Genomic DNA, 25742 nt, shown 5'->3' on the forward strand with positions numbered 1-25742 from the left:
TTGGTGATGGTTTCACAGATGCATGCCTGAAAACGTATCAAATTTTACACTCCAAGATACGTGCATGCTGCTCATCGTATGCCAACCTATACCTCCATGGGTCTGTTAAAAAACAGTTAAAGCCGAGCCTCGCATACTCACAGCGTATGTTTTTTTTTTTTAGGTTGGAGAGAAGCGCCAAGTGTCCCCGCCCCCGCCACGCCCCCGCCACGCCCCTCACCCGACCGCACCTGCCGGCCGCGTCCTTGAGACCCGGTCCCGACCGCCGGGTGCATTCTCCGAGCTGCCCGCTAGGGGGCGCGCGCGTAGGCGGCGGAAGCCCTGGCGCCCGTCGCTCAGCCCCGGCGCCTGCACGAACTTCCGGTCCTGATCCCTTCCGCTTCCGGGGAGGTGCGCGGGCTGCGGTGCGCGCCCCTCCGAGCCTGCGGAGGCCGAGGAGGAGGTCGGGGCCGGCGGGCTCCTGCTTCGCGGAATTGCGCGGCCGCGGCTGCCTGTCAGGGGAAGTGCATCGAGCTCACCGCCGCCCCGGGCGGGCCTTTCCTTCCCAGCGGAGCGGACTGAGGGTGCTGCCATGGCGGCCCCCGCTCAGCCCAAGAAAATCGTGGCTCCCACGGTGTCCCAGATCAACGCGGAGTTCGTGACCCAGGTGCGCGCGGGCGGCGTGGCGCGGGTGACGGGGGCGCCGACACCCCCGGGGCCTGGGGGCGGGGTGGGTGTGGTGACGGAGCGTCTGCTCCGTGTCGGCGGCCGCGGTGGGCGCCGCGGAGGCCGCGGAAGAGGCCGCCTCGCCGCGAAGGGCACAGCGTCCGGGGAAGACGGACGCACAAGAAGGAGGCTCCGAGGCGAGCTCTTCTGTGTCGGACTCTGTCGCGGAAGCGGCGGGTTCACAGAAAGAGACGGGCCCCAGCCTGGCGCTGGGCAAGGCTCCGTAGCAGGGCCGATGCCGGCCAGGCCGCGGGGAGGAGGGGAGCGTTCCTTGGCCGTGGGGCGACGCCAGTCTGGCAACACCCCCGCTCCGAGGGGCGCGTCCGTGAAGACGGCCGGCGCGATCCGAGAGCCTCCGCTTGGAACCCGGCTACGGGGACCCCTGGGGGGCGCAGCGGTTCGGCGCCTGCCTTGGGCCCAGGGCGCGATCCTGGAGACCCGGGATCGAGTCCCGCGTCGGGCTCCCGGTGCATGGAGCCTGCTTCTCCCTCCGCCTGTGTCTCTGCCTCTCTCTCTCTCTATCATAAATTAATAAATAAATAAATAAATAAATAAATAAATAAATAAATAAATAAATAAATAAATATTAAAAAAAAAAAGAACCCGGTTACGGTGCTGCGCCGGGCGGCGCGGTCGCCTGGGAACAGGGAATCACAGCCCTGCACCCCCCCCCCCCCCCCCCCGGCAGTTGGGCATCGGCTAAGAGAGCAGGCAGCTCCCTGCACAAGTTGTTATCCCATCTTCTTTCTTCTCTGGCCTCTGCCTCCCATCTGCCAAGGCAGGAAGCCCTCAGGGTCGTTTCGAGCTCTGCCTCCTTTTCCTTGACCACTAGCTACGTGTTCGCGTTCTGAGCATCTTTTAAACGTACCTGCTTCCCCGTACACTAAGCCGTGCCGTGCTGTCCCTGTCTACTGTCCGGACCCGGCCATCCTGACCTGTCTGGCTGCCTTTCCTCTTGCTCTTCTCCTCCCCATTCTTCATATCGCTGCCAGTGATTTCACGCAAATGCAATTCTGATCGTTATCAGTTACCTTAACACCTTTATAAAGAGTTCTGATTTGCCTTGGGGTAATGACCAAGGATCCTTTTGAAGTATTATGTAACCTGGCCTGTGCTTATATCCAGTTTCCTCCCTCTTTCTAACTCTTCTTTAGCCATACCGAACACATTTATATGAATTTGCCGTGCGGTCTTTCACCCCTTGGTCTTTTTTTTTTTTTAAAGATTTATTTATTTATTCATTCATTCATTCATTCATTCATTCATTCATTCAGAGAGAGCGAAGAGAGACAGAGACACAGGCAGAGGGAGAAGCAGGCTCCATGCAGGGAGCCCGATGTGGGACTCGATCCCGGGACTCCAGGATCACACCCCGGGCTGCAGGCGGTGCTAAACCACTGCGCCACCGGGGCTGCCCTGCCCCCCTTGGTCTTTCATCGTTGTTCAGAATCCTCATTTCCCCCCCACTTTCCTTTATACGGTTAATTCATTGTCACCCATCTATGACATTACTTTGAAGCTTTCCTGACAACTTAAACTACATCAGATCTCCCTTTTCTTACATACCTGTGTTTTTGCGGTTAAAGCTGTTTATCAGTTTCCTTCACCTAAAGAGCTTACATTTCAGAGATGAGTCCGACAAGTTAACAGTTTCAAACAGGGACCAGTGCTATCAGAAAAATGAGATGGGGTGTATGAAAGGCAGTCAGGAAAGTCCTCTCTGACGTGACATTTGATCGGAGACCTGAATGCAAAAAAGCAGGCCGTTTTGGGGAGAGTAGGGAAACAATCCAGGGAAGAGCAAGTGCAAATGCTTTATGGTATGAAGACAAAGGCCAGGATTAGAGACAAAAGAAGAGGGAGAATGGTAGGAGAGTATGTACAATGTACAATGAGGTCTTACAATTTTAGAGGCAGAGATAAGTTTGGATTTCATTCTCAATCAGTAGATTTTAATTGCGATCCAGGGAATGGTATTCTAGAAGGAATCCTCTGACTAATCTATGGAAACTGGGTGGGAGTGCGAGAGCAGTAATAGGGTTACCAGTGACTCCAGGTATGAGATGATGGTGGCCTCTACTCTTAGAGTAGACTGATAGATTTTGAAGCTACAGGCAGCAGGACTTGCTGATTGATTGTGGAAGTTCAGAGGAAAAGACAAATAGGGCATATCTTGAACAGCTAGGTGAATGGTTTGGACGTTGAGAAAGGAAAGGAGGGGGTTTAGTGGGGAGTATCAAGAGTTCTGTTCGGGCCTTGTTACATGTGAGATGCCCAGTAGACATTCAGTTGAAAATATTGAGAAGGCAGTTGAATATGTGAGTCTGGAGTACCTGAGCAGGTTCTGGGCTTGCAAGTGTGTTTGACGATTCAGGGTTTGTTTTTGTTTTTTGTTTTTTGTTTTTTGTTTTTTTTTTTATGCTACTGTATTTGGTGTCCTTTTTGTCTTTCAATAAAATTTATTTTGAATGGTCTATGCTCTCTTAGCTATAGTAAATGGGAAATGGAAAGAGTTTCTGTTTTACATGAGGCTGAAGTGTGGGGGAGGGCAATATAATCCTGGAGGTAGTAGTGTGTGAGAGGTCATAGGTTAGACCCCATAGAGAAGCTAGATCAGATATTTAAAATAAGCAATTTGGATCAGAAAATAGGATTTACGTATTTGATTAGAAGATCCTAAATCCATGAAAACAGATCAGATTCAGTTCTCTTAATCGTATGAGGTAAGTAAAAGATATCTTGTTAGTGTGTGGAATGAGAAAATGAGGATACCATAGGATAGTTTGGAGAGTGATTGGTAGGTAGAGGGTGGGACCTAAGTGAACTGTTACTGTTTTGGAGAGACTTCATGGGGCCAGTGTCTTCACTGCTTGGGAGGCCCTATGAGTGCACGTACCGTGATAGGTAGTTAGCTATAGAAGCAAAGGCAGGAGGCTCATCTCTTTAGTGTTCCACTTAGGTGGACAGGAAGGGTGATAAGCAATCAAATGATGAATAATACAGGAAGATAAGACTATAATAGAGTTCTTTATGAAATGAAGAAGAGGAAGAAACGGTTATCACCATCAGGGAGGATTGAGGAAAGCCTCAGAAAAGGAAACATTTCAGATTGTTCTTTATTTGTTCATTTGTCCGTGCATACATCCATACCTCAATCCGTTGGCTATTATTTGAGTTCCTACAGTATACTCGACACTGTGCAGGTATACTTTTTTATAAATATGTTGAGTCTCTCAGCTTACCAGAGTTTTTTTTTTTTAAGAGATTGCAATTTAGTTTCTCTAAAAAAAAAAATTAGTACGTATTAATAAGACTGTTTTTTGATATTATATCATATCATACAACCCATCCAAATGCCTGGAAATATTGTATATATGTGTTTAAAATTCACGATTTCTGGGTGAAATCTAATCTGCTAAAGTATACCAGCTTTTATGCTCTGTAATAAGCTGCTTATCGATTACAACTTTTGAGCTTTTGTTATGCGTGTCTGGGTATCTACGAATCATTTAAAGGTATTGTTTTACAAATAAAAATTCTGGGGCAGCCCAGGTAGCTCAGCAGTTTAGCGCCACCTTCAGCTCAGGGCCTGATCCTGGAGACCTGGAGATCCTGGAGACCTGGAGACCTGGGATTGAGATCAGGCTCCCTGCATGAGCCTGCCTCTCCCTCTGCCTGTGTCTCTGCCTCTCTCTCTCTTTCTCTCTCCCTGTGTCTCTCATGAATAAATAAATAAAATCTTTAAAAAATATATTGCTGGAGAAATAAAATATTCATTTGGGAAAAACTAAAATAAAAATCCATTCTAGGTGAATTTTAGAACTAAATATAAAATAAGGGCAGCCCGGGGGGCTGAATGGTTTAGCGCTGCCTTCCGCCCAGGGCATGATCCTGGAGACCCGGGATCGAATCCCAAGTCAGGCTCCCTGCATGTAGCCTGCTTCTCCCTCTGCCTGTGTCTGTGCCTCTCTCTCTCTCTCTCTCTCTCTCTCTCTCCCTCCCTCCCTCCCTCCCTCTCTTTTTTCTCTGTCTCTCATGAATAAATAAATAAAATCTTAAAAAAAATTCCTGAAGATTTAGAATCTGTTTAATACTGGCTCAGTTCCTCAACTAATTTTAATCTTGGGCAACTCACTTAATCCTTAGATTCTAGGTGTTCTTTCTAGGAGGTTCCTGGGTTTCCTTATCTCTATGCTGAGGATGTTTGACTCTGGTTATTAACTAGGTCCTACTATTTCTCTTGGGGTGGTTAGAAAAGTATATTTTGTTTTTGTAAATTACAGTGGTAGGATGCAGCACTTGGTGGGTTGGGGCCAAGGATGCTGATTGGCCTGCATGCCCATGTAGTCCCCGTAGAAGATGGAATTACTCGTCCTCCCAATGCCTCTAGTAATAAGCTATATGATCTCAGTCTTCTAGCTCGACAGTTGTATAAACCTGTGACTTACTGTTTATTCTATTTCCTTTTGTAGTTAGCATGTAAATACTGGGCTCCTCATATCAAGAAAAAATCACCTTTTGATATAAAGGTAAGTATTTTTGGTTCGCAACATTCTTCTTAAATAGGTATGTTCTTTTTATCTCATTTTTAAGGGCTAATTCAACAAAAACATTCCGTGATATTTTTTTTAAGTTAAAATTGCAGTTTTCTAATTATCAGACTGACAATTATTCATGTTAGAAAATTTGGAAAATACAGAAGTTACACATTAGAAAATAAAAATCACTATCCAGAGATAACCTCTATTATCATTTTATTGTGTTAAGTTTTTAAAAAGTTGTAAATATAATTTAACTCTTTTCCTGTTATAGATTTTTGAATTGTTTTAAATTTATTATTATTATAATGACTAATGATCATCTTTGTAAATATACAAAAATTTCTATACCATTTCTTGACAGATCATTTACAATAGAATCTATTTTTTTTTTTAATTTTTAGATTGATGAGTTGAGATAAAGATTTGTAAGAATGATGTAAGAAGTGGGAGTTGTTTTGGATAGAGGATTAGATGACCAAAGACCAGTAGTATTTCAGTGATGGAATGGACTTATGATTCGGTTGGAACGATTTAGGATAAATGAAAACAAAAATTCCTAATTTTTGTGGGATTAATTCTCATTGAAATAGATTGTTAAAAAGAAATCTTTAAATAAAATAGAAATGACATGGGCAGCCCGGATGGCTCAGCAGTTTAGCACCGCCTTCAGCCCAGGGCCTAATCCTGGAGACCCAGCATCAAGTCCCACATCAGGCTCCCTGCATGGAGCCTGCTTCTCCCTCTGCCTCTGTCTCTGCCTCTCTCTCTCTCTCTGTCTCTCATGAATAAATAAATAAAATCTTAAAAAAAAAAATAGAAATGACATATTGCATGGCATTTAACAAGCATGGTTGACCCTTGAACAATACAACTTTAAACTACAAGGGTCCATTTATACATGGGTTTGTTTGTTTGTTTTTATAAATACAGTACAGGACTATAAATGTATTTTCCTAATGGATTTAATTTTTTTTTCTCTAGCTTACTGTATTGTAAGAATACAGTATATAATACATATAGTATGAAAAATATATGTCGAGTGACTGTTTATCTGTAGGGTTTTCAGTCAACATAGGCTATTAGTTAAATTTTGGGAAAGTCAGAAGTTATACATGGGGGTATCTGGGAGGCTTCGTCGGTTGAGCATCTGCCTTTGGCTCAGGTCACAATCCCAGGGTTCTGGGAGCCAGCCTTGTGTTGGGCTCCCTGCTCAGTGGGGAGTCTTATTCTCCCTCTCTCTCTGCCACTCCCTCTGCTTATGCTCTCTCTTTCAAATAAGTAAACAAAATCTTCTTTAAAAAAAAGTTATACATGGGTTTTCGACTGCGTAGGGGTTTAGCACCCCAATCCCTGTGTTGTTCAAAGGTCAGCTAATGAAGACTCACTTTAAGTTGTCATTGTAAATTGAGTTGTGATGCTTTAGGCACACTTGGTAAAAATGAACTTAACCCCAAATTTTGTATATTATTTGAGTTTAAATGCTTCATTTATAAATATATGTTTGTTTTGCCAGCAGTCCCTTGCATTCATCAGGAGGATAGTCATAAACATGGCCTACATTAATTACTCTACCAGAAGAGTTGCTTTATCTTATTATATGCTGTTTGTATTTGTGGGGTCTGGGAGTCCTTAGGGCCATTTTTCATTAATAACAAGAATATCTTAATGACACTACTAGATCAAGTTGAACCTAATTAGATTAAGATTTTCAGAGATTATACCCAGATCATTATAATTCTAAAGGAAGCTGTGTATGCCTGTTTTGTTTTTTTTTTTTTTAAGATTTTATTTATTTATATGAGAGAGAGACAGAGAGGAGGGGAGAGGTAGTACAGAAGAGAAGGAGAAGCAGGCTGCCCGCTGAGCCCAATGAGGAGTTCGATCCCAGGATCCTGGGATCAGGACCTGAGCTGAAGGCAGATGGCAGATGTTTAATTGACAAGTAACCCAGGTGCCCCTGTTTGCCTCTTTAGAAGAAATTTATCATAGGTTGGTATTTGAAGATTATGCCCTTCATTTTATTGTTTAACTTGAATTTTTATAAAAAGAAAAGCAATAACAAATTTTATCTAAATTGAACAAAACTTGGGGCACCTGGGTGGCTCAGTTGATTAAGTATCTGACTACAGCTCAGGTCATGATCCCAGAGTCCTGGAGTCAAGCCCTTGGAGCTCTGCACTCAGCAGGGAGTCTGCTTGCCCCCTGCTTATACTCTTCTCTCAAATAAATAAAATCCTTAAAAAATAAAATAAATTGAACAAGACTTCTTGCTTCCCTCTCTTCCTCCATCACCAACATTTACTTTGAGCAGTTAAAATTTGTTATAGCTACATAAAATATATACCATATTAAAGTATTATATTACATTAGGATATTTTGTATCTTTTTAAAATTTTAAAACATATTTTATTTATTTATTCATGAGAGACATAGAGAGACAGAAGAGGGAGGCAGAGGGAGAAGCAGACTCCGTGCAGGGAGACTCCATCCCGAGACTCCATCCCGAGACTCTAGGATCACGCCCAGGGCCAAAGACAGGCGCTAGACTGCTGAGGTAGCTAGGCATCCCAGTACAATTTTTTTTTTTTAAACTATTATCACTAGCCACTAGCACTCTTATGATTTCTGCTGGTAACTATTATTAAAGATTTATGGGTGCACCTGGCTGGCTCAGTTGGTAAAGCATGCAACTCTTGATCTGTTAGTTTGGGCCCTATATTGGGTATAGAAGTTATTTAAAAATAAAATCTTAAAAAAAAAAAAAGAGGAAATGCTAGGACTTGCACTAAATTCTTTACACATGGTATCTTACAGCAACTTGTGGGATACTTTGTATTAGCAGATCCCTTTTTGTGGATTGAAAAAGTAAGCCTTAGTTAGAGCTGTCCTAGGCAAGGATTCTAGCTATCTGCAATGAAAATGGGTGATATGAACCAGGCTTCTAATATCAATGCTAAATTCTAAAGTGTCCCACAATCCTGGTCCCTAACCCAAAAGAATTGAAATTCTGAGGCTTTAGCATGTGTATTTGGAAGACAGGATACAATTTGCTTCTCTTACGTCCTAATACTTCCAATTTGCTGTCTATCTGGCTTTTTTTTTTTTTTTTTTTAAGATTTTATTTCTTTATTCATGAGAGAGACAGAGAAGCAGAGATATAGGCAAAGGGAGAAGCAGTTCTCCGCAGGGAGTTTGATACAAGACTTGATTCCAGGACCACAGGATCACAACCTGAGCCAAAGGCAGAAGACGCTCAACCACTGAGCCACCCAGGTGCCCTATCTGGCTTTTGAAAGTACATTATTATGATTCGTAGATGGAATCTGATAGCATATACTTTAAAATTAAGTTTTTAAAAATAGTCTGATTTGTGAATTTTTATTTTTCCTAGAAATATTATGAATACATCATTTTAGAAGTCCAGTACACTATCCATTGCATGACGGAGCCACCTTGAATACATCATTTTATTGATTGTTTCTGGGAATCTTTTTATGTAGATATATTTTATTATTTATCTTCTACTACTTTTCTTTCTATTATTTTACATTTTGAGGAATGTGATGAGATTATAAAAATCTCTTAAGTATTATTTCAATAATATTTTATATCTATCCTAAACCAGCTTATTTTGTGTAATTTCAGTAACTAGAAACTGTGAACGTAGGATCTAAAAAAAATGCTGTTTGAGATATCAAGCATTTTTATATTTTTGATAACAGGTCATTGAAGATATATATGAAAAAGAGATTGTCAAATCAAGGTAAGAATGGGTTTAATTTTCATGCATAGTGATTAGGTGGGACCAAGTTGGATCTCTTCTGCACTTCTAAACTAAATGTGATCATAACTTGGAACTTTTTTTTTCTTTTTGATTTGGTCATCAGGGAGATGGTGGCTAGAGAAAGTTTATGTCTAGTTGTTGAAGAGTCATAAATTATTTTTTTGCTTTCTAATTTTTGACTTAGAGGGATTAAATCCCATCAGATTTATTTTGTTTTTGAGGAAATGTCAGGAAGAATAGACATGGAGATTTTATTTCAATTTTACTAATACTAATTTTCTTATCATTTTCTGATTAATCATTTTTAAGATTATTTAAAAATTAGAAAAGTAAAACATACATCATACCTTATACAAAATAATAAAATATATATTTTATATACAATGTATAGAATATATATAAAATAATAGAAATTGTTTTTGAACAATATACAGAAGGGATAAGTTTTAAGAAATCTTCCCTGTCCCTTAATCCTCAATTTATTTATCTACATATGTGTCTGTATCCAGGTACCCCCCGCCTCGATTTTTTTTAATATAGAAAGTTTATACTCTACACATCATCCCATATCATGTCTCTCCACCCCCCCCCCCCCCCCGCCCCCAAGCATAGTTTGGGCATAGTTCTGTATCTGCAGCTATAGACATATATGCCCAGTGAGTATTTTGAAAGGACAATTGAGGGGCGCCTGGGTGACTCAGTCCATCAAGTGTCTGCCTTTGGCTCAGGTCATGATCCCCATATTGGGCTCCCTGCTTCTCCATCCTCCTTTGCCCCTCCCTCTACTTGTGTGCTTATATGCTCTGTCAAATAAATAAAATCTTTTTTTTAAAAAGGACAATTGACTAAATGTTTTAATATGAAATGGAAACATTTAGGTTATGAAAGTAAAAAAGAATTACAAAATTTCATACGTGTTATTTTTCATGTGTTTGAGCCCTAGAAGGTTAATTTTATTAAATATTGTGAAGGCAAAACATGGCCTATTGTCTAAATGAGAGGCTAGTTCTTTTGCTTTAATGATTGATCCATGAGCCTGTAAAGGAGGCAGGGCCAAAGCCCATGTTAAGGATTTTGTTTCTTATTTGAAGAATAATAGGAAGCCAGTTAAAGCATTTAAGCCATGGGGGTGATATTTTAAAAAGAGAATGTGGACAGTATAAGAAGCAAGAAATTTGGTGAGTATTGTAGTAGTTAGGTTCAAGATAATGATGGCTTTAACCAGTGGAAGATTGAGATGGAGAAATGTGCCAATTTGAGATAGAAGTGTCAAGGTGGTTGGTGGTTGGATGTGGTGGGTGAGGGAAAGGGGGGAATCAAAGGTGATTCTTAAGTTTTTGGTTTAGGTTGCTGGGTGATCAGTGATTCCATTACTGACTTCTGCTATTGTTGCTAGGGTTGGAGTTGGGCATAGATCATTAATCCACTTTTGGAAATTTTGAATTCTAGGTACTAAAGAGCCATACAGGTGGAGATACAGAATAAGCAGTTGGGTATCTCAGTATAGGGCTCAAAAAAGAGGACAGGGTTGGGATCCCTGGGTGACACCGTGGTTTAGCGCCTGCCTTTGGCCCAGGGCGCGATCCTGGAGACCCGGGATCGAATCCCACGTCGGGCTCCCGGTGCATGGAGCCTGCTTCTCCCTCTGCCTGTGTCTCTGCCTCTCTCTCTCTCTCTGTGTGACTATCATAAATAAGTTTAAAAAAAAAATTTAAAAAAAAAAAAGAGGACAGAGTTGAACCTACTTTGTATCAACCACCATTTCAGTGCTAAGGGTACAACAGAGAGCAAGTTATAATAAACTTATAACTTATTAAATAAGTTATAAATTATAACTTAATGTTCCCATTCTAGTCTAGACAGACAGGAAATACATAGGTACATAATGTTAGCAAGGAGTAGTGTGCTGTGAATTAAAGTGTGGTTTAGTAGTGGCAAGGCCTATATTTTAGATTGAATGAGTGGGGGAAAATCCTCTGAAGATGCAACATTTGAACAGATATGTAACTGTTGGTCTGGGAATGGTTATGGATGAGATTGCCTAGTAAAACTGCAGATGAGTGGGTAGATAAATTCTAGGATTCTTTTTTCTTATGTATTAAGAATATACCAATCTGAAAATTATCTTGACTCTTCACAACTAGTTTTCTCTCTCTTCAGAACAGGTTTTTACTCCAGTGGAAAGTAATTGTGGTTTTGTTTGTTTATTTCATTTAAACCTTAGCTATTAATATTTCTTCCTTAAAGATAATTTTTATGTAACTAATAACCAAAATCTGCCAATGATTTTTAAGTTACATACTTGGCTATATTATTTTTTTAATTGCTAAAGGAAGTAGCTGTTGTTGGCCAGGCCCACTAGGATTTATCATGGCACTCTTCCAGGTCATTTTCTCATCTTGTACACATTTGATACTTAAAGTAACCTGATTACATTCTGCCTCCAAATCTCAAAGTTCAAAAAGTTAAGTGCGCTTCTTTCTATACACATAAGCTGTAATGTATATATATTTATCATAAATGTACTCTTTAATCCCCATCCCCCCTAAGGTAAATAATGCATATTTACATTTTTAAATGACCATTTTTTTAGACTAATGTCTGAAGAAGTTGTTTTGCTGAGTCATGTGCTGGTAGAATCTTTATTGGGTCATGACTTGATGTAAGATTTATTAACTTGTTTGTAAGCTACCAAAATAGGCAGTTTATAGGCATAAGGTACATTAAGGTACATTAAGATTTTTTGCATGTCAACCCTATTTCGGTAGGAGGAATCTGGGAAATAAATCAACCAATTCTTAATATTCTTATGGTATAAATGATAACTTAGGATATCAAAGTAGTAAAATATATCGCCTAGTCAGCCATGTAATATGTGGTCTATTACACAGTTGATTCATATTTGCTATGCAAATATCAAATTTGGCAAGCATATCTTAACATATTTTTATCTTTTTGATTTTAAAGTCTTAAAAATAGGGCAGCCCTGGTGGTGCAGCGGTTTAGCGCCGCCTGCAGCCCAGGGTGTTATCCTGGAGACCTGGGATCGAGTCCCTCCCACGTCGGGCTTCCTACATGGAGCCTGCTTCTCCCTCTGCCTGTGTCTCTGCCTCTCTCTCTCTCTCTCTCTCTGTGTGTGTCTCTATGAATAAGTAAATTAAAAAAAAAAGTTTTCAAAAATAAAATTCTTAAAAATAATCGTGATTGTTATTTGTTGAGTGCTTACTATATACCAGATTCTGTTTTAAGCACCTTGAATGTGTAGTAGTTCATTTTTCCTCACAGCAACCTTATGATAGTCGCTGTTATTATCCTTTTTTATTGATGAGGAAACTGCAGTACAGAAGAGTTAAGTAGCTGACCCAAAATGTTTTCCAGTAGTCAGAGGAAGAACGGGGTATTAAATCATGGTTCTCTGACTCTTCTTTGATATTCTGTTCTTTTGTAGTGCAGGATCAACTGCACTTTAGAATTCCCTTAACCAGCACACTTTGGTATACTATTAATTCTGTTATGAGTCTAAGTGGTTTTCATGTATAAAAAAAGAGTGAGTTATAGTGTAGCTTACTTTTGCCAGTGTTTATATTTGTTCTATTTAAAATGTTTAAACCCCAAGATGCCTGGCTGGCTTAGTCAGAAAAGCATGAGACTTGATCTCATGGTCATGAGTTTGAGACCCACATGGCATGTAGAGATTACTTCAGTAAGTAGAAAACAAAAAGCAACCTAAAAAATTGTTTAAACTACTTTTTACTATGAAATATAACACGGAATAGGGCATAAAACAAAATGTATAGCCTTCTCAATTATTATCATTCATAACCACCATCAAGGTAACAAAAGCCAATATTTGTCAGCATCTCAGAAACCCTTCCATGGCCTTTTGCTTTAACGTTTTAGGATGTAAGTATGGAAACATGAACACTATAGTTTTGTTTGTTTTTAAACTTTAAAAAAATGGAATCACATGGTATATATACTCTTTTGTGGCTGGCTTTTGTTCACTATTACTTGTTTTTTTTTTTAATCATCTACAATAAATCTAGAATGAGTAGTTCAGAAGTTCATGTGAAGGCTTTTGTCAGCCTTTTAACAATCTTTTTTTTTTTTTTTTTTAACATACCCTATGCGGTTGCAAGAGGGCTGCCATAACTCCAGATTCATGTTTTCACACATTATACCCCAAGAGAGGAAACAGTGGGCAGTTATAGCAGCATAGTTTATTGGCAGAAGCATAAAACTCTAAATTTAATGAATATCACCAAGATTGCTAGAAGAGAGTGTTTTTGCTTTATCTTGACTATCATAACTTTTTATCCTCTTGACCATTCATCCAAAAGTAAATTGGCCACTTCACCTCTTCTGAATATGAGGAAACTGGGTCCCAGAATGTTTAAAAAATGTTGTGAGGGTAATGCTGAATCATGACCAGACGGCTTATCTTCTTTCTTTCTTCATATCTATTTACTTATTTTTTAGAGAAAGGACAGGGGAAAGAGAGAGCAAGAGAGCAGGGGGAAGATGGAAAGAGAATCTTTTTTTTTTTTTTTTTTTTTTTCCCAATTCATGAGATATACAGGGAGAGAGGCAGAGACATAGGCAAAGGGAAAAGCAGACTCCCTGTGGGGAGCCTGATGTGGGACTAGATCTCAGGAGACCAGGATCATACCCTGAGCCAAAGGTAGACACTCAACCGCTGAGCCACCCAGGAGTCCTGGAAAGAGAAAGAATCTTAAGGAGTCGCCACACCCAGTACAGAGCCAGATGAAGGGCTCGATCCCATGAACCTGAGATCATGACCTGAGCCAAAACCAAGAGTCAGATGCTCAACCAACTGAGCCCCCAGAATACTATCTTCTATCTCATGAACTGGTATTTTTTTCTTTTATCATGAAGTCCTATTTGTGGCTGAAGAAATTAAGCATCCAATTGAGTGCATAGTGGATGCAGGGAATTCTGTTCTCCAGCATGTCTGCAGCTGGAGATCTAGTGTGTCTGACACACAAGATGTCATATCTACTCAGTGGTCTGTCTGGGTATAGAAGCTAGTACCTTGTCAGTGTTATATCTGTGTGCTTTTACACAGTAAGAACCTACATTTTATTCTGACTAAAGTTCTGTGATACTGCTTGGTGAAACTGTAAGAGATGAGGTATCAATGGAATAGTATTTTGACAGGATATTGGTCTGCTGGGGTAATATAAATTCATAATGCCTACTCATTTAATTTTCAAAGCTGGAGGCTATTATCTAGTGGCAGTGTTCTGGCCTGACTACTTTATTTCTAATATACAAAATGATAAAACTGAATTAGTAGACGGTTGAACTGCCCTTTGGAGAGATACCTGGTAACTACAGCATCATTTATTCTTGTGAAACAAAGTACTTCTACTTTAAAAAGAGTATAGTAAGGAGAGTTATCTCATATTCCTTTCACAGTTTTGTTATATTGTAGACTTAATGCCAAGACTTAGAAAACCTGTGAAAAGTCTGATTCCTATTTTTGTGATAGAGATACATGTGTCCCTTGTACTTTCAGGAGGGCATGACTTCAGAATGTTTCCTTTTCAATATTGAAAAAAAGAATATTTGTCAGTGCTTAAGAAATTAAGATAGGCTAGCTTTTGGCAGTTGTAATTCAGTATTATGAATAATGATGAACATTTATGTTTTCATTAAAATTATTTGATTTATTAACGTATGTGTTATATCTTGGTATGTCATGGTGCTAATTGTATTTAATAGGGGTAGGATAAGATTTCACTTAAGTAACCTTTTTTAGTTTTTAAAAATAAACCACCCTGACAAAATACAAAGAAAAAAATATAAAAGCAAAATTAGCTTTCTTTAGTGCATATTAAAATATTATTATTCTGATATGTTGGTCAATATTAAAGCAAGATTCCAAAATGCATCTGCATTAATTACTCTGAAATGTTTATATTTTCTGTTTAAACATTTTTTTATTATTTATTTTTACACTTTAGGTTTGCCATCCGAAAGATAATGCTCTTGGAATTTAGGTGAGTTAAAGGCTTTACTTGGATGAAGTTAAAGATACTGTCAGATTTGTATTGCCTGTATACCATAGAGATGCCTTATCATTTTTTTTTAATTCCAGTGTAGTTAACATACAGTGTTACATTATGTTCAGGTGTACAATATAGTGATTCAGCAACTCCATACATTGCTCAGTGCTCATCTCGACAAATGCACTCCTAAGTCCCTATCACCTATTCCATCCATCCCCCTACCCACCTACCTATATCAAATCATCTACTCACATAGCCTCAGTAACTCATCTGAAAATGTATGTAGTCAGATAACACCCAAGACAAAACATTACTTGTTTTTTTCACATTAACTGTGACAAGTCAGTGATATCTCTGAGGCATCCAGGAGAAACAAAGATACCTAGAGGGATATGTATTCCAAATGCAGAAAAATTCCTATGGATAAAACCTTCGTAGAGAGGAGTTCAGATTCTCCAGTTACAAACCATGTTAGGATAATCAGCTTTAAGCAAGAGTCAGTTGAAATAACAAAGGACAGAATTAGACCCCTACCCCACCCACCGAGGACCCTAGGTAATTAAATAATTGATATACACTGTCAAGTCATTATGTTTAAAGTTATGAGTATAAAAGAAGAAATTGAGCTTGTGAATGTGGAACAGGACACTAAAAATGGATAGATTTGGGGAAAACAAAAATTATTGAAATTTAAAAATTCAGTGGACAAATTATCTACAGGTACCTAGGATATATTGCAGCTTCAGTTCTAGACCACTGTAATAAAGCAAGTCAAATGTAGTTTTTGGTTTCCCAGTGCATATAAAAGTGGTGTTTATACTATATTGTAGTCTATTAACTGTGCAACAGCAGTATGTCTAAAAAAAAAAATATATATATGTATCAATTTTAATTTTAAAAATACCTTATTGCTGAAAAATACCATCATCTGAGCTTTCAACAACTCTTAATCATTAATCATGGATTACCATAACAAGTACAATAATACTGAAAAGTTTTTTGAAATACTCTTACTGCCAAATTATTTAGTAATTCTTACTATCAAAATGTGACAGACACAAAGTGAGCAAATACTGTTGGAAAAAATGGTGCTAATAGACTTACTTAGTGCAGCATTGCCACATACCTTCAATTTGTGAAAAATGGAACATCTGCAAAACTGAGTAAACCAAACCACAATAAAACAACAGAGGCCTTTGGTGGACTAGACACAGCTAAAGACAGAATTAGTGACCTGGGATACAGAAAATTCATTAGATAATAGCAGAGAGAAATAGAGATGAACAGTATAAAAGGAAATTCAGAGATACAGTGGTGAAAATGAGAAAGTCCAATAAGAATTTCAGAAGAGATTATGAGAGAACAGCAATTTAGAAGATACAGTGGTTAAGAATGTCCTACAGTTGAAACATGACTTTTAAATTCAGGAAGTACAGTAATTCTGATTAGAGCAACTGAAGACAGACTAAGATGGAATGAAGATCTTATCTGCTAGCGGAAAAAAAGATAATACTCAAAGATATAGATTAATTGTAGATTTCTCAGTTGTAGTAATAGAGAATGTAAAAGAATAAGACTAATATAAGAAAAAAATCACTAACAACCCAGAAAGAATTATATGATCAGCTAAACTATCATAAAATAAAGAAATTGCAGACAGATTAACACTAACGAACTTGGTAAGAGAAGTTCTAAAGGATATAATTCAGGAAAAAGGAATTTAAACTTGTAAGAAAGGAATGAAATGAAGCTTTGTGCATTTTATTTATGAAAGAGCACTCAAGTGTCTTTCTTACTTGGAGCCTTTGACCATCATTTTAAGTAAAAATTCACTTACCCAGTTTCTTAAGTTCTTATAAATAAAGTAAGTATTGCTAAAGATAGACCCATGAAAATACTGATGTGAGCATGAAAGGAAGTAGAAAACTACAGCGCTATAGTAGAATCTAAACCACTTAACTTATGTGTATTTGTGCATAGGTATGCACACATGTGATTACATGTATTACATGTGTGATTACAACATGTATATGGAGTGATTTAAAGTGGGAACAAAATACCTTGCTTTTTTTCATTAGTGCTTGAGAGTATTTTAACCCCAGTATGGTAATTGTTATTTATAACTACCCTGAATGATAAAAATTGGCTAAGTTATGTTTAGAAATCAGAAATAATTAAATTTATTTAGGAATATTTTCACCACAATCTTAAAATAAGAATTTTAGCATCTTAAGGGGAAAACACCAGTTACCTTGAAAACTGACTTGTGTTGAATACCTAATAAATTAAGTATTAAAATGCTTCTTTTTTATTATTAAGTCTCTTTCTTAGTGTCTGGAGGTCATTTGGTCCTCATATGAGGTAGTATTGTCTCAGATACATTTATCTACAGAAACTACCCATTATACCATTTTGGTTTTTTTACTTCATTAAGAGCTTTAGATAGGGAATATCCAGTGTTCTGATGGTCATAATAAGATCTTAGTAATCCTTGCTGTCTTCCTGCCTTAAAAGTATAAACTCTCATTCTCCAAAGCTGCAATTATTATAAATAAATTTGTAGCAGGTAACAGTGACCTGATTACAGGTAAATTTGTGAAGGATGTTCAAGTTACGTGGTTTTTAAAAAGTTTTCAGGAAGTTGTAGAAATCATGCTTTTCCAGGTGAGTGACATATTATAGTGAGTGGTGGTAACTAATGAAATACTCTGCTTTTTCACTCTTCACAGCCAGTATCTTGAAAATTACCTCTGGATGAATTATTCTCCAGAGGTGTCCAGCAAGGCCTATTTAATGTCAATCTGCTGTATGGTGAATGAGAAATTCAGAGAAAATGTCCCTGCATGGGAGGTAACGGACTTAAATTACTTCATAGCTTTCATACTGTGCTCACTTAAAAAGCCATTAAAAAGTAGCAGAACTTTTTACTGATAATAAGTAATGCTTTTAGAACAGAACTTTGGGGATGCCTGGGTAGCTTCATGGTTGAGCATCTGCCTTTGATTCAGGTCATGATCCCACGGTCTTGGGATAAAGTCCTGCATCAAGCTCTCTGCAGGGAGTCTGCTTCTCCCTTTGCCTATGTCTCTGCCTCCCCTCTGTGTCTCTCATGAATTAAATAAATAAAATTTAAAAAAAAAAAAGGACAGAACTTTGCCCAATAATAAAGCAAGTGTTGAGAAAAAAAAATGTATAAAAAATACTATTCTTTTTTTGGTTTCAATACTTTGTTCAAACTCATTTACTATGAACCAAAAACTTATGGAGGTGAAATTATTTTTCTGTTTTGTGCTTGAAATAAGAATGGTATGGATTATAAAGGTTTTTCATCAGATTGATACGAAGTTCATATTCATTAGCACAAATAGTGCTTAAAAATGAGATTAATATTTTTCAGTGTCCTCTTTCATGACCAAGAATATTTGTAGTTTTCCATACATAAAGTACTGTTGCCAAAGTCAAGATAGATGTTTTTTTTTATTTTTTTTACAAAAAATAGTTTTATTAGAGCAACATATTATGATATAAAGCACTACACTATTTGACACAAAGTTCTTTTATAAGTGAGCACCAAGGATAGATGGTTTAAATTGTAATTTCAATTTTCTCTATATCCCCAATTTAGGGTCTGCTTTCCTGTTTAGAAATTTCTAGTAGACTAGTAGTGCCAGTGTAATAGAGACTTGGTCAGTAAAGGTCTAAAATCTAGATATTCTTTGGCTGCCATAAAATGGTCCGCTCATCAACTTTTTTAAATAAAGAAAAGGCACAGGTACTTGCCATCTTTTTATGACATTGGTCTCTAAATTGAGGAAGTATTAAACTCTTTAAGATAAAACCATGGGCACTTCTCTTGGATATTCATTTAGTAAGTGCCATCTTTGGGCAGGTTAGAGCGCAGAGTAAACTGTAGGCCTTGTGTATTATTGAAAAATCCAGGGGATTTCTTGAAGTTGCTTCAAACTATTCTAGGAAAGGAGAGGGAAGAGTTTTGAGCTAAAGAATGACCTGATCAGTTTGTGTGTTATAAAGACCATTTTGTTGATTAGGGCTTGAAGTAGAGAAATACAGATGAAGAGAATAGGGTACACACATATTTAGAAAGTAGAACTGACTAGATTTCATAATTGAATAATTAGTATTCAGGAAGAATGTTATTTTCAATAACTTTCCGGGCTTGGGCAACCGCGTGTAATAGATGATATTGCCGTTTACCAAAATAGGTTGTAATAGAGGATTGAGAAGTACTCTCGAGGGTACAAAATTGTTGAATTGATTTTTGGATTTCATGAGTTTAAATTGCCTTTTGAATATCTGGATGAAATTGTCTAGTAGACAGAAATCTTGAGATCTAGAGTTAATGAGAGTAATCTGGGCTGAGGATGTATATTTCGAATCATTAGCATATGTCTTGAACTCAAGAGAGGGGGAAAAAAAGAATGAGATTAGAACCCTAGAATACTGCTGTGTATACAACAAAAGAAGAGGGGACTCCTCAGCACATTGAAAAGTGGTGGAGGGTTGAAAGAGCCCGTCGGACTTGACAGCTGTAACAACTTCAGGGACATATGAGAGGTGGAAACCTGTTGTACAGAAGTAAATGAAATGAAAACAACTAGTATAGACCACACATTTGGAACACTTCTCTGAAAAAGAGATGGATATGGAAGTAACTAGATGGGGAGGCAGATCAGTGAGAAGCTTGAATATATTTACATTATTTACTTTTTGTACATTACTTATATGTTAAGAGTAAAGAGCTAAGACAAAGCAAGAGAGGCTATCTTTGAGATTTAGTTAATGGGAAACCGTAATTCTTGCTAAAGAAACATCTTTTGGCATAAGTTCGAAGAGTTAAAACATTTCAGATCCTTAGAAAACAAAGGTTAACCTAAATAAGAGCATAATCCATAAAAGAAAAAAAAGGAAGTAAAACAACTGTTTTAGGGACACCTAGCTGAGTCAATCAGGAGAGACTGTGACTCTTGATCTTGAGGTCATAAGTTCAAGCCCCCATGTTCAACATAGAGATTACTTTAATAAAAGTGAAAAAATAAAAATATTTTTTTCCAAAAAAAAAAATAAATAAATAAAAATATTTTTTTAAACAAACACACAAAACCCCCATTTTTTTAGGTAAAGTTTTCTGCAACTCTTCCATGGTCTTGCCAGAAACCTGTATTTGACTTGCTACCATTAATTATAAGTAAGAAAATAATCTTTTTTGGTAATTACTTGGTTTTGTTAATAGACTTCTAAAGAGTCTTACTGATGTTTGTTTAAGGGAGAAGTGGAGAGCAAGCCATTTCAAAATAAATTTTTATTCTCTTTTCAGACTTTTAAGAAGAAGCCCGACCACTTTCCTTTTTTTTTTAAGTGTATCTTGAAAGCAGCATTAGCTGAAACCGATGGTGAATTTTCACTCCATGAACAGACGGTCTTACTGCTTTTTCTTGATCATTGCTTCAATAGTTTGGTAATTTTACTTTTATCTTTGGGGAAAACTTGCAAATGCTCTTGTTTTTTAAGTTAAACATAAATGAAATTACCCTCTATGACCAACTCTTCTTCCATGGTAGTAGGGAAGGAGGATAATGCCAAAAGCTTAATTTTAGTGACTTCTTAAAAACATTTTAGAAGATCCATTCACTTTTAAAATAGATTTGGACTACAGCTCCTTTTTTTCTGTCTAGACTCTAAGAAAAATAATAATCAGAACTGAAAGGTAGAACAGCAAAGAGTCTGGCTAATTTGAATTTTGAGTAATGAGGTCTGTGCCACAAGCTGCACACAAAACTACCTTTATTACTTTTCAGTCATGCTTCATGCACAGGCTGCAGGTCAGCAGGAGAGTTGTATTCTGAGTTGACTGATTAGGGGCAGTTGTAGATGATCTTTGAAAATCTCTTAGGTTGTATATGATACATTTTCATCTTTCATAAGAGTATCTTCAAAAGAATTAAATATTTATGGTAATTAATATTTTATTTGCGCTTCTCTACTGTGGTTATGTGGAGGTCTGTACCTATTTATTTAAAAATAAGTGCTTCTGAACTGATAGTGCAGGAGAATGCATGGGATTCTTTCTTAAGCATGGTTGTTAAAAAAAAAAAGAATGGTTGTTAATAGATGGATGGTTATTACTTGTTGTAGGTACTACCTCACGTGAATCTTGTAAAGGCATTAAAAAAAGATTTGTGAAGCCCCAAGTGAATGCTATTATTCTCTTTATCATTTTTTAAACTACACAATGAAAATGTAAATATAAACATGGTTATCAGAAATTGAACAAAAACAAGATTTATTTAGTATTAGTTTGGTGCTAGATTTGATTAACTTAAAAACTAGTTTATTATTGAAATATTTAAATTTTTTCAGTATGCCGTCAGTTCTTATTACTTGAGGTAGTTAGGTCTATGAAGTAGTTGCAAACACAGAATTGACCAAAACTGAACCATTGCTCCTAGGGAAAATATAGAGTTAGGTGCCTACAAGCCTACAGTCACAACATTTTCATCAATCAGTCAATACATAATCTTATTTTATGTGTTTCTGTTTAAAGACACCTTATGTAATAATATATTGTTGACTCATTAACATTGAACTCATGGCCAACAGCACTGTAACTGAAGTCTGAACAAACCTAGTCATAACGTATGTATTTTCTCTATAAGGCACATCGCGGCCTTCTTGCTCATAGGAACACTGACCAGCACTTCAAGCCCTTAATAGGAAATATTAAGATATCATTACTTTGAAAGTGTTGGTGGCATGTTTTCACCCAAGGACTTAAAATTAAAAGGTAGTATATTCCTTATATAAAGATTTCAGTTAAAATACTGGTATGCTTATAAATTTGTTTTCTTTGTGCCTTAAACAGGAAGTAGACTTGATACGGAGTCAAGTACAGCAGCTTATCTCCCTCCCAATGTGGATGGGCTTACAGCCTGTAAGTATCTATTTTCAGAAACTTATGTGTAGGGCAGCCCTGGTGGCTCAGTGGTTTAGCGCCCCCAGGGCTTGATCCTGGAGACCCGGGATCGAGTGCCACGTCGGGCTCCCTTCATGGAGCCTGCTTCTCCCTCTGCCTGTATCTGTCCCCCTCTCTGTGTCTCTCATGAATAAATAAATAAAATCTTTAAAAAAAAAAAAAAAAGAAAAGAAACTTATGTGTATTTGTGTTATATAAGTGGGAAATGTCTAAAACTGTGTAGCTTTAATATAGATTTAAAATAATAACTAAAAATCCCTTTTCCTGCTTAGAAAATATTTTTAATACAGTATGCATTAACTTATCACACATGTAGTTTTTGTAGTTTTAAAGTTTTTATATGTAAGCTAGTAGGTGTTTGTCATTATTATGAGGTAAAATAAGGTAGTATCTATAGAGCTCATAAAGAAAGGATTAAATTAACAAAATGTGATTATTCTGTGTGTGTCTTTGGATTAGTCTAAATACAACTTGAATTTTTTTATTTCGTACGATTAGAACGTACACATAGCTATAGGAGAAGGTCTAGATAATGTTTACTATTAATGACTTCATGTTTTTTTCATCAAAGACTTACTGGGTCATATCTGTTACTATCAAAACCAAATTAATTGATCTTGGGGAATAAAGTTATATAACTATCAAATTTCAGAAATTTAAATAATAAACTCACTCAGAATTTCATTTTCTGCATATGGGTTTTTTGCAGATAGACAGATATGCAAACTTATTCATAGGTACCAGTTGATGGTGATAAAAACAGACTTATGTAGATGAATGCTAGATTAAAACTGGTAAATGCCATTTGAAAGAATATAGTCATGTGGACATTTCCTTGTTTACTAGTGACAGCTGTTTCTGTGTTCAATGTTTCAGACTCATTTTTCAAATTTCAGTGATTATTACTAATAATTGTTAATGCTCTAATTTTTCAAGCTTAAATCCTTAATTTTAGAAATAAGAAAGAAATTTAATTGGTTATTGAACTTAAAACCTTGACAGAAAAGGCAGTTGTTATTATCTTTTAGTTATTATCAACAATTGTTAGAATTGAATAGTTTTTAAAAATAGAATTATTTCTTAGTTTTCAGGTTTTATCATGTTGCTTTCAGGTTTTATCTCATTGTATCCACACATTGGAAAAATAGCTAATAGTTGAGCTTGTCTTTAATCTTGTAAATTTTGGGGTTACTGTTGATGTAATATCACATCATTCTTTCAGGCACGATTGGAGTTAGAATTAAAAAAGACACCTAAGCTAAGAAAATTCTGGAACTTGATTAAAAAGAATGATGAAAAGATGGATCCAGAAGCAAGAGAAGAGTATGTTGCCAAAGCTTTGTTCCATGTTAGTTTGTTATGGTGGCTGTGAGTCTAACATGATATTGACTAGTTTGTTGTTTGCTTTATATAAGGCTGAACCAAATAAATAATTAAGTGCTTTTACTGTCAGAGGAATATTTTATATAAAGATCTAAAGGGGAAGCCACAATATCAACATGTTTTTCTCCCTTTTTTTTCCTCTGCCACAGTGATAAGTATATCACGATCTTCTCCCTGTCTATTAACCATAATTTGTCTGTCATGGATAGTTCTCGATATTCTTCACCTCTTCAGGCTGTCAATCCAACTTTTCTTTCTTTTTTTTTTTTACTCTTACTCTTAACAATGACTTTTATACACTGACTATCATTCATTCATTTATTCATTCAATAAAAAAATCATAAACATTTTGCCAGGTACTATTCTAGATACAGAGGATATAGCAGGGAACAAAATGGAAGTAATTCCTGTTCTATAGAGCTTACATTCTAGTTAGGGAAGACAGTAACAAACAGATCAATTATCTAGTATATTTGGTGGTAGTATATTCTAAGGAGAAGAATAAATCAAGTATAAGGATTAAAGAAGCAGGTGAGGGTTATGGATTCTTTTAATAATAATTGTTATCAGTTGGTTAAGTCTGTCAGCAAGTATTTATTTCACCAAATAAAATGCTATTGGTAGGACATGGGGAAGATCTACATACTCTAAGAGTTCTCTCTCTCTCTCTCTCTCTCTCTCAGGCTAACTGGTCTAACTGTAACTTTGCCTTATCTACATGATGACTATTGGAGCAGCACTCCTTGCTTTGTCTCCATCTTTTATTGTTCTTTTCCACTCCTTTTTCTTGGCTTATGTAAATATGCTGAAGACTCCTTTCCCTTGGGCCTATGATAACTTTCTAACTCTATCTTATTTTTTCTTCTACTTAGGAGAGTGCTCTATACATGTGTAGCTAATAATGAAAGCCATGAGTATGAGTAAGATGATCTAGTGAGATACGTAAACCATGAAAAGAGGGTTAAGGACAAAAAGAAGTGAAACCTGTAGTTATGCTGGTGGTTACTGAAAATGGGAGGAACTGAGAAAAGTTATGTGTCAGTGAAATGAGTTTGAATGTAAGGCAGTGAGAACTATAAGGACAAGATATTAGGGTCAGAGTAGGAAAATCCCTTCTTTAATTTTCCAACTCTAGTCTCATTTCTCATGGTGTCTTCCCACCCAACAGCCTCTTGATTAATCGCATGGCATCTGCATTATTTGACTACTCTTTTTTTTTTTAAACCCACTCTCAGTATGATTTAACCATAAATCTCTGTGGCCCTTTCTTCCCTGCTTTCTTATCTTCGTATGACCCTTTGCTATGTACAGTTGACCCTTGAACAGCATGTAGGTTGAGGGCATTGATCCCTCCAACCATACAGTCAGAAGCCCATATATCATTTGTGACTTCCCAAAAAACTTAACTGCTGATAGAAGCTTCACTGGTAACAGTAAGTGGACACATATTTTGTATACTATATCTATTACATACTATACTCTTACAATAAAGTAAGCTAGAGAATAGAAATGTTAAGAAAATCATAAGGAAGAGAAAATATATTCACAGTACTATAGTGTATTTATTGAAAAAAATCTGCACATAAGTAGACCTACAGTTCAAACCCATGTTGTTGAAGGATATACTTCTATTTGCCATGAACTCCAGTTTGGCTTAAGTAATATCCGTTGTTTTTCTCCATTGCCTTTCTGCCCAGTCTCTCTTAATTCTTCCAGACAGTAGGGCTTGGAATACTACAGTCCTTTGACTAGCAATTTGTATCCCATCAGCCAGTTCTACTGGATCATCTTTTGTCATTTTTCTTCTTGTCTATTCATATTGCTGTTGTCTTAAAACAAGCCTTCACAGCTCCTGACTAAAGCACTCCAATAAATTCCTATCTGGTGTTTCTTCCAACTTTCCCACAACAATGAGCCTTACTAGCCATCTTTATAGAAAATTTTATTTTTGGGATGCATGGGTGGCTCATCAGTTGAGTGTCTGCCTTGGGCTCAGGGCATGATCCCAGAGTCCCTGCATCGAATCCCACATTGGCTTCCTGTGGGGAGCCTGCTTCTCCCTCTGCCTATGTCTCTGCCTCTCTGTGTCTCTCACGAATAAATAAGTAAAATCTTTAAAAAAAAAAAAAAAAAAAGAAAAACGAGAACGAAAATTTTATTTTCTTTGCCATATTCCTATTCATAAAGTTTCAGTGGTTTTCTAGTTCCCATAGGATAAACTCTGAACTCCTTGCAGTGGCATTCAGAAATCCCCAACTATATTTTGTAACTCCCCCAAATGCTGATTTAGCTAGATTGGATTAGAG

The 25742-nt window shown here is 37.2% G+C and overlaps 1 protein-coding gene across 1 annotated transcript in view; it reads left to right on the plus strand.

The window, feature by feature from the left end:
* Window positions 1–323: 323 nt before the first annotated feature.
* AQR (aquarius intron-binding spliceosomal factor) overlaps window positions 324–25742 on the plus strand; it is a 98354-nt gene continuing 72935 nt past the window's right edge. The window contains exons 1-8 of the mRNA XM_041744461.1: window positions 324–646; window positions 5178–5234; window positions 8969–9009; window positions 15018–15053; window positions 17792–17912; window positions 20398–20538; window positions 21943–22011; window positions 23276–23376. Of these exons, the coding sequence (XP_041600395.1) occupies window positions 572–646; window positions 5178–5234; window positions 8969–9009; window positions 15018–15053; window positions 17792–17912; window positions 20398–20538; window positions 21943–22011; window positions 23276–23376 (641 nt within the window). The 5' untranslated portion in view covers window positions 324–571. The remainder of the gene's footprint in view (window positions 647–5177; window positions 5235–8968; window positions 9010–15017; window positions 15054–17791; window positions 17913–20397; window positions 20539–21942; window positions 22012–23275; window positions 23377–25742) is intronic.

The sequence above is a fragment of the Vulpes lagopus genome, chromosome 2, assembly GCF_018345385.1.
Source record: "Vulpes lagopus strain Blue_001 chromosome 2, ASM1834538v1, whole genome shotgun sequence".
Lineage (NCBI taxonomy): Eukaryota > Metazoa > Chordata > Mammalia > Carnivora > Canidae > Vulpes > Vulpes lagopus.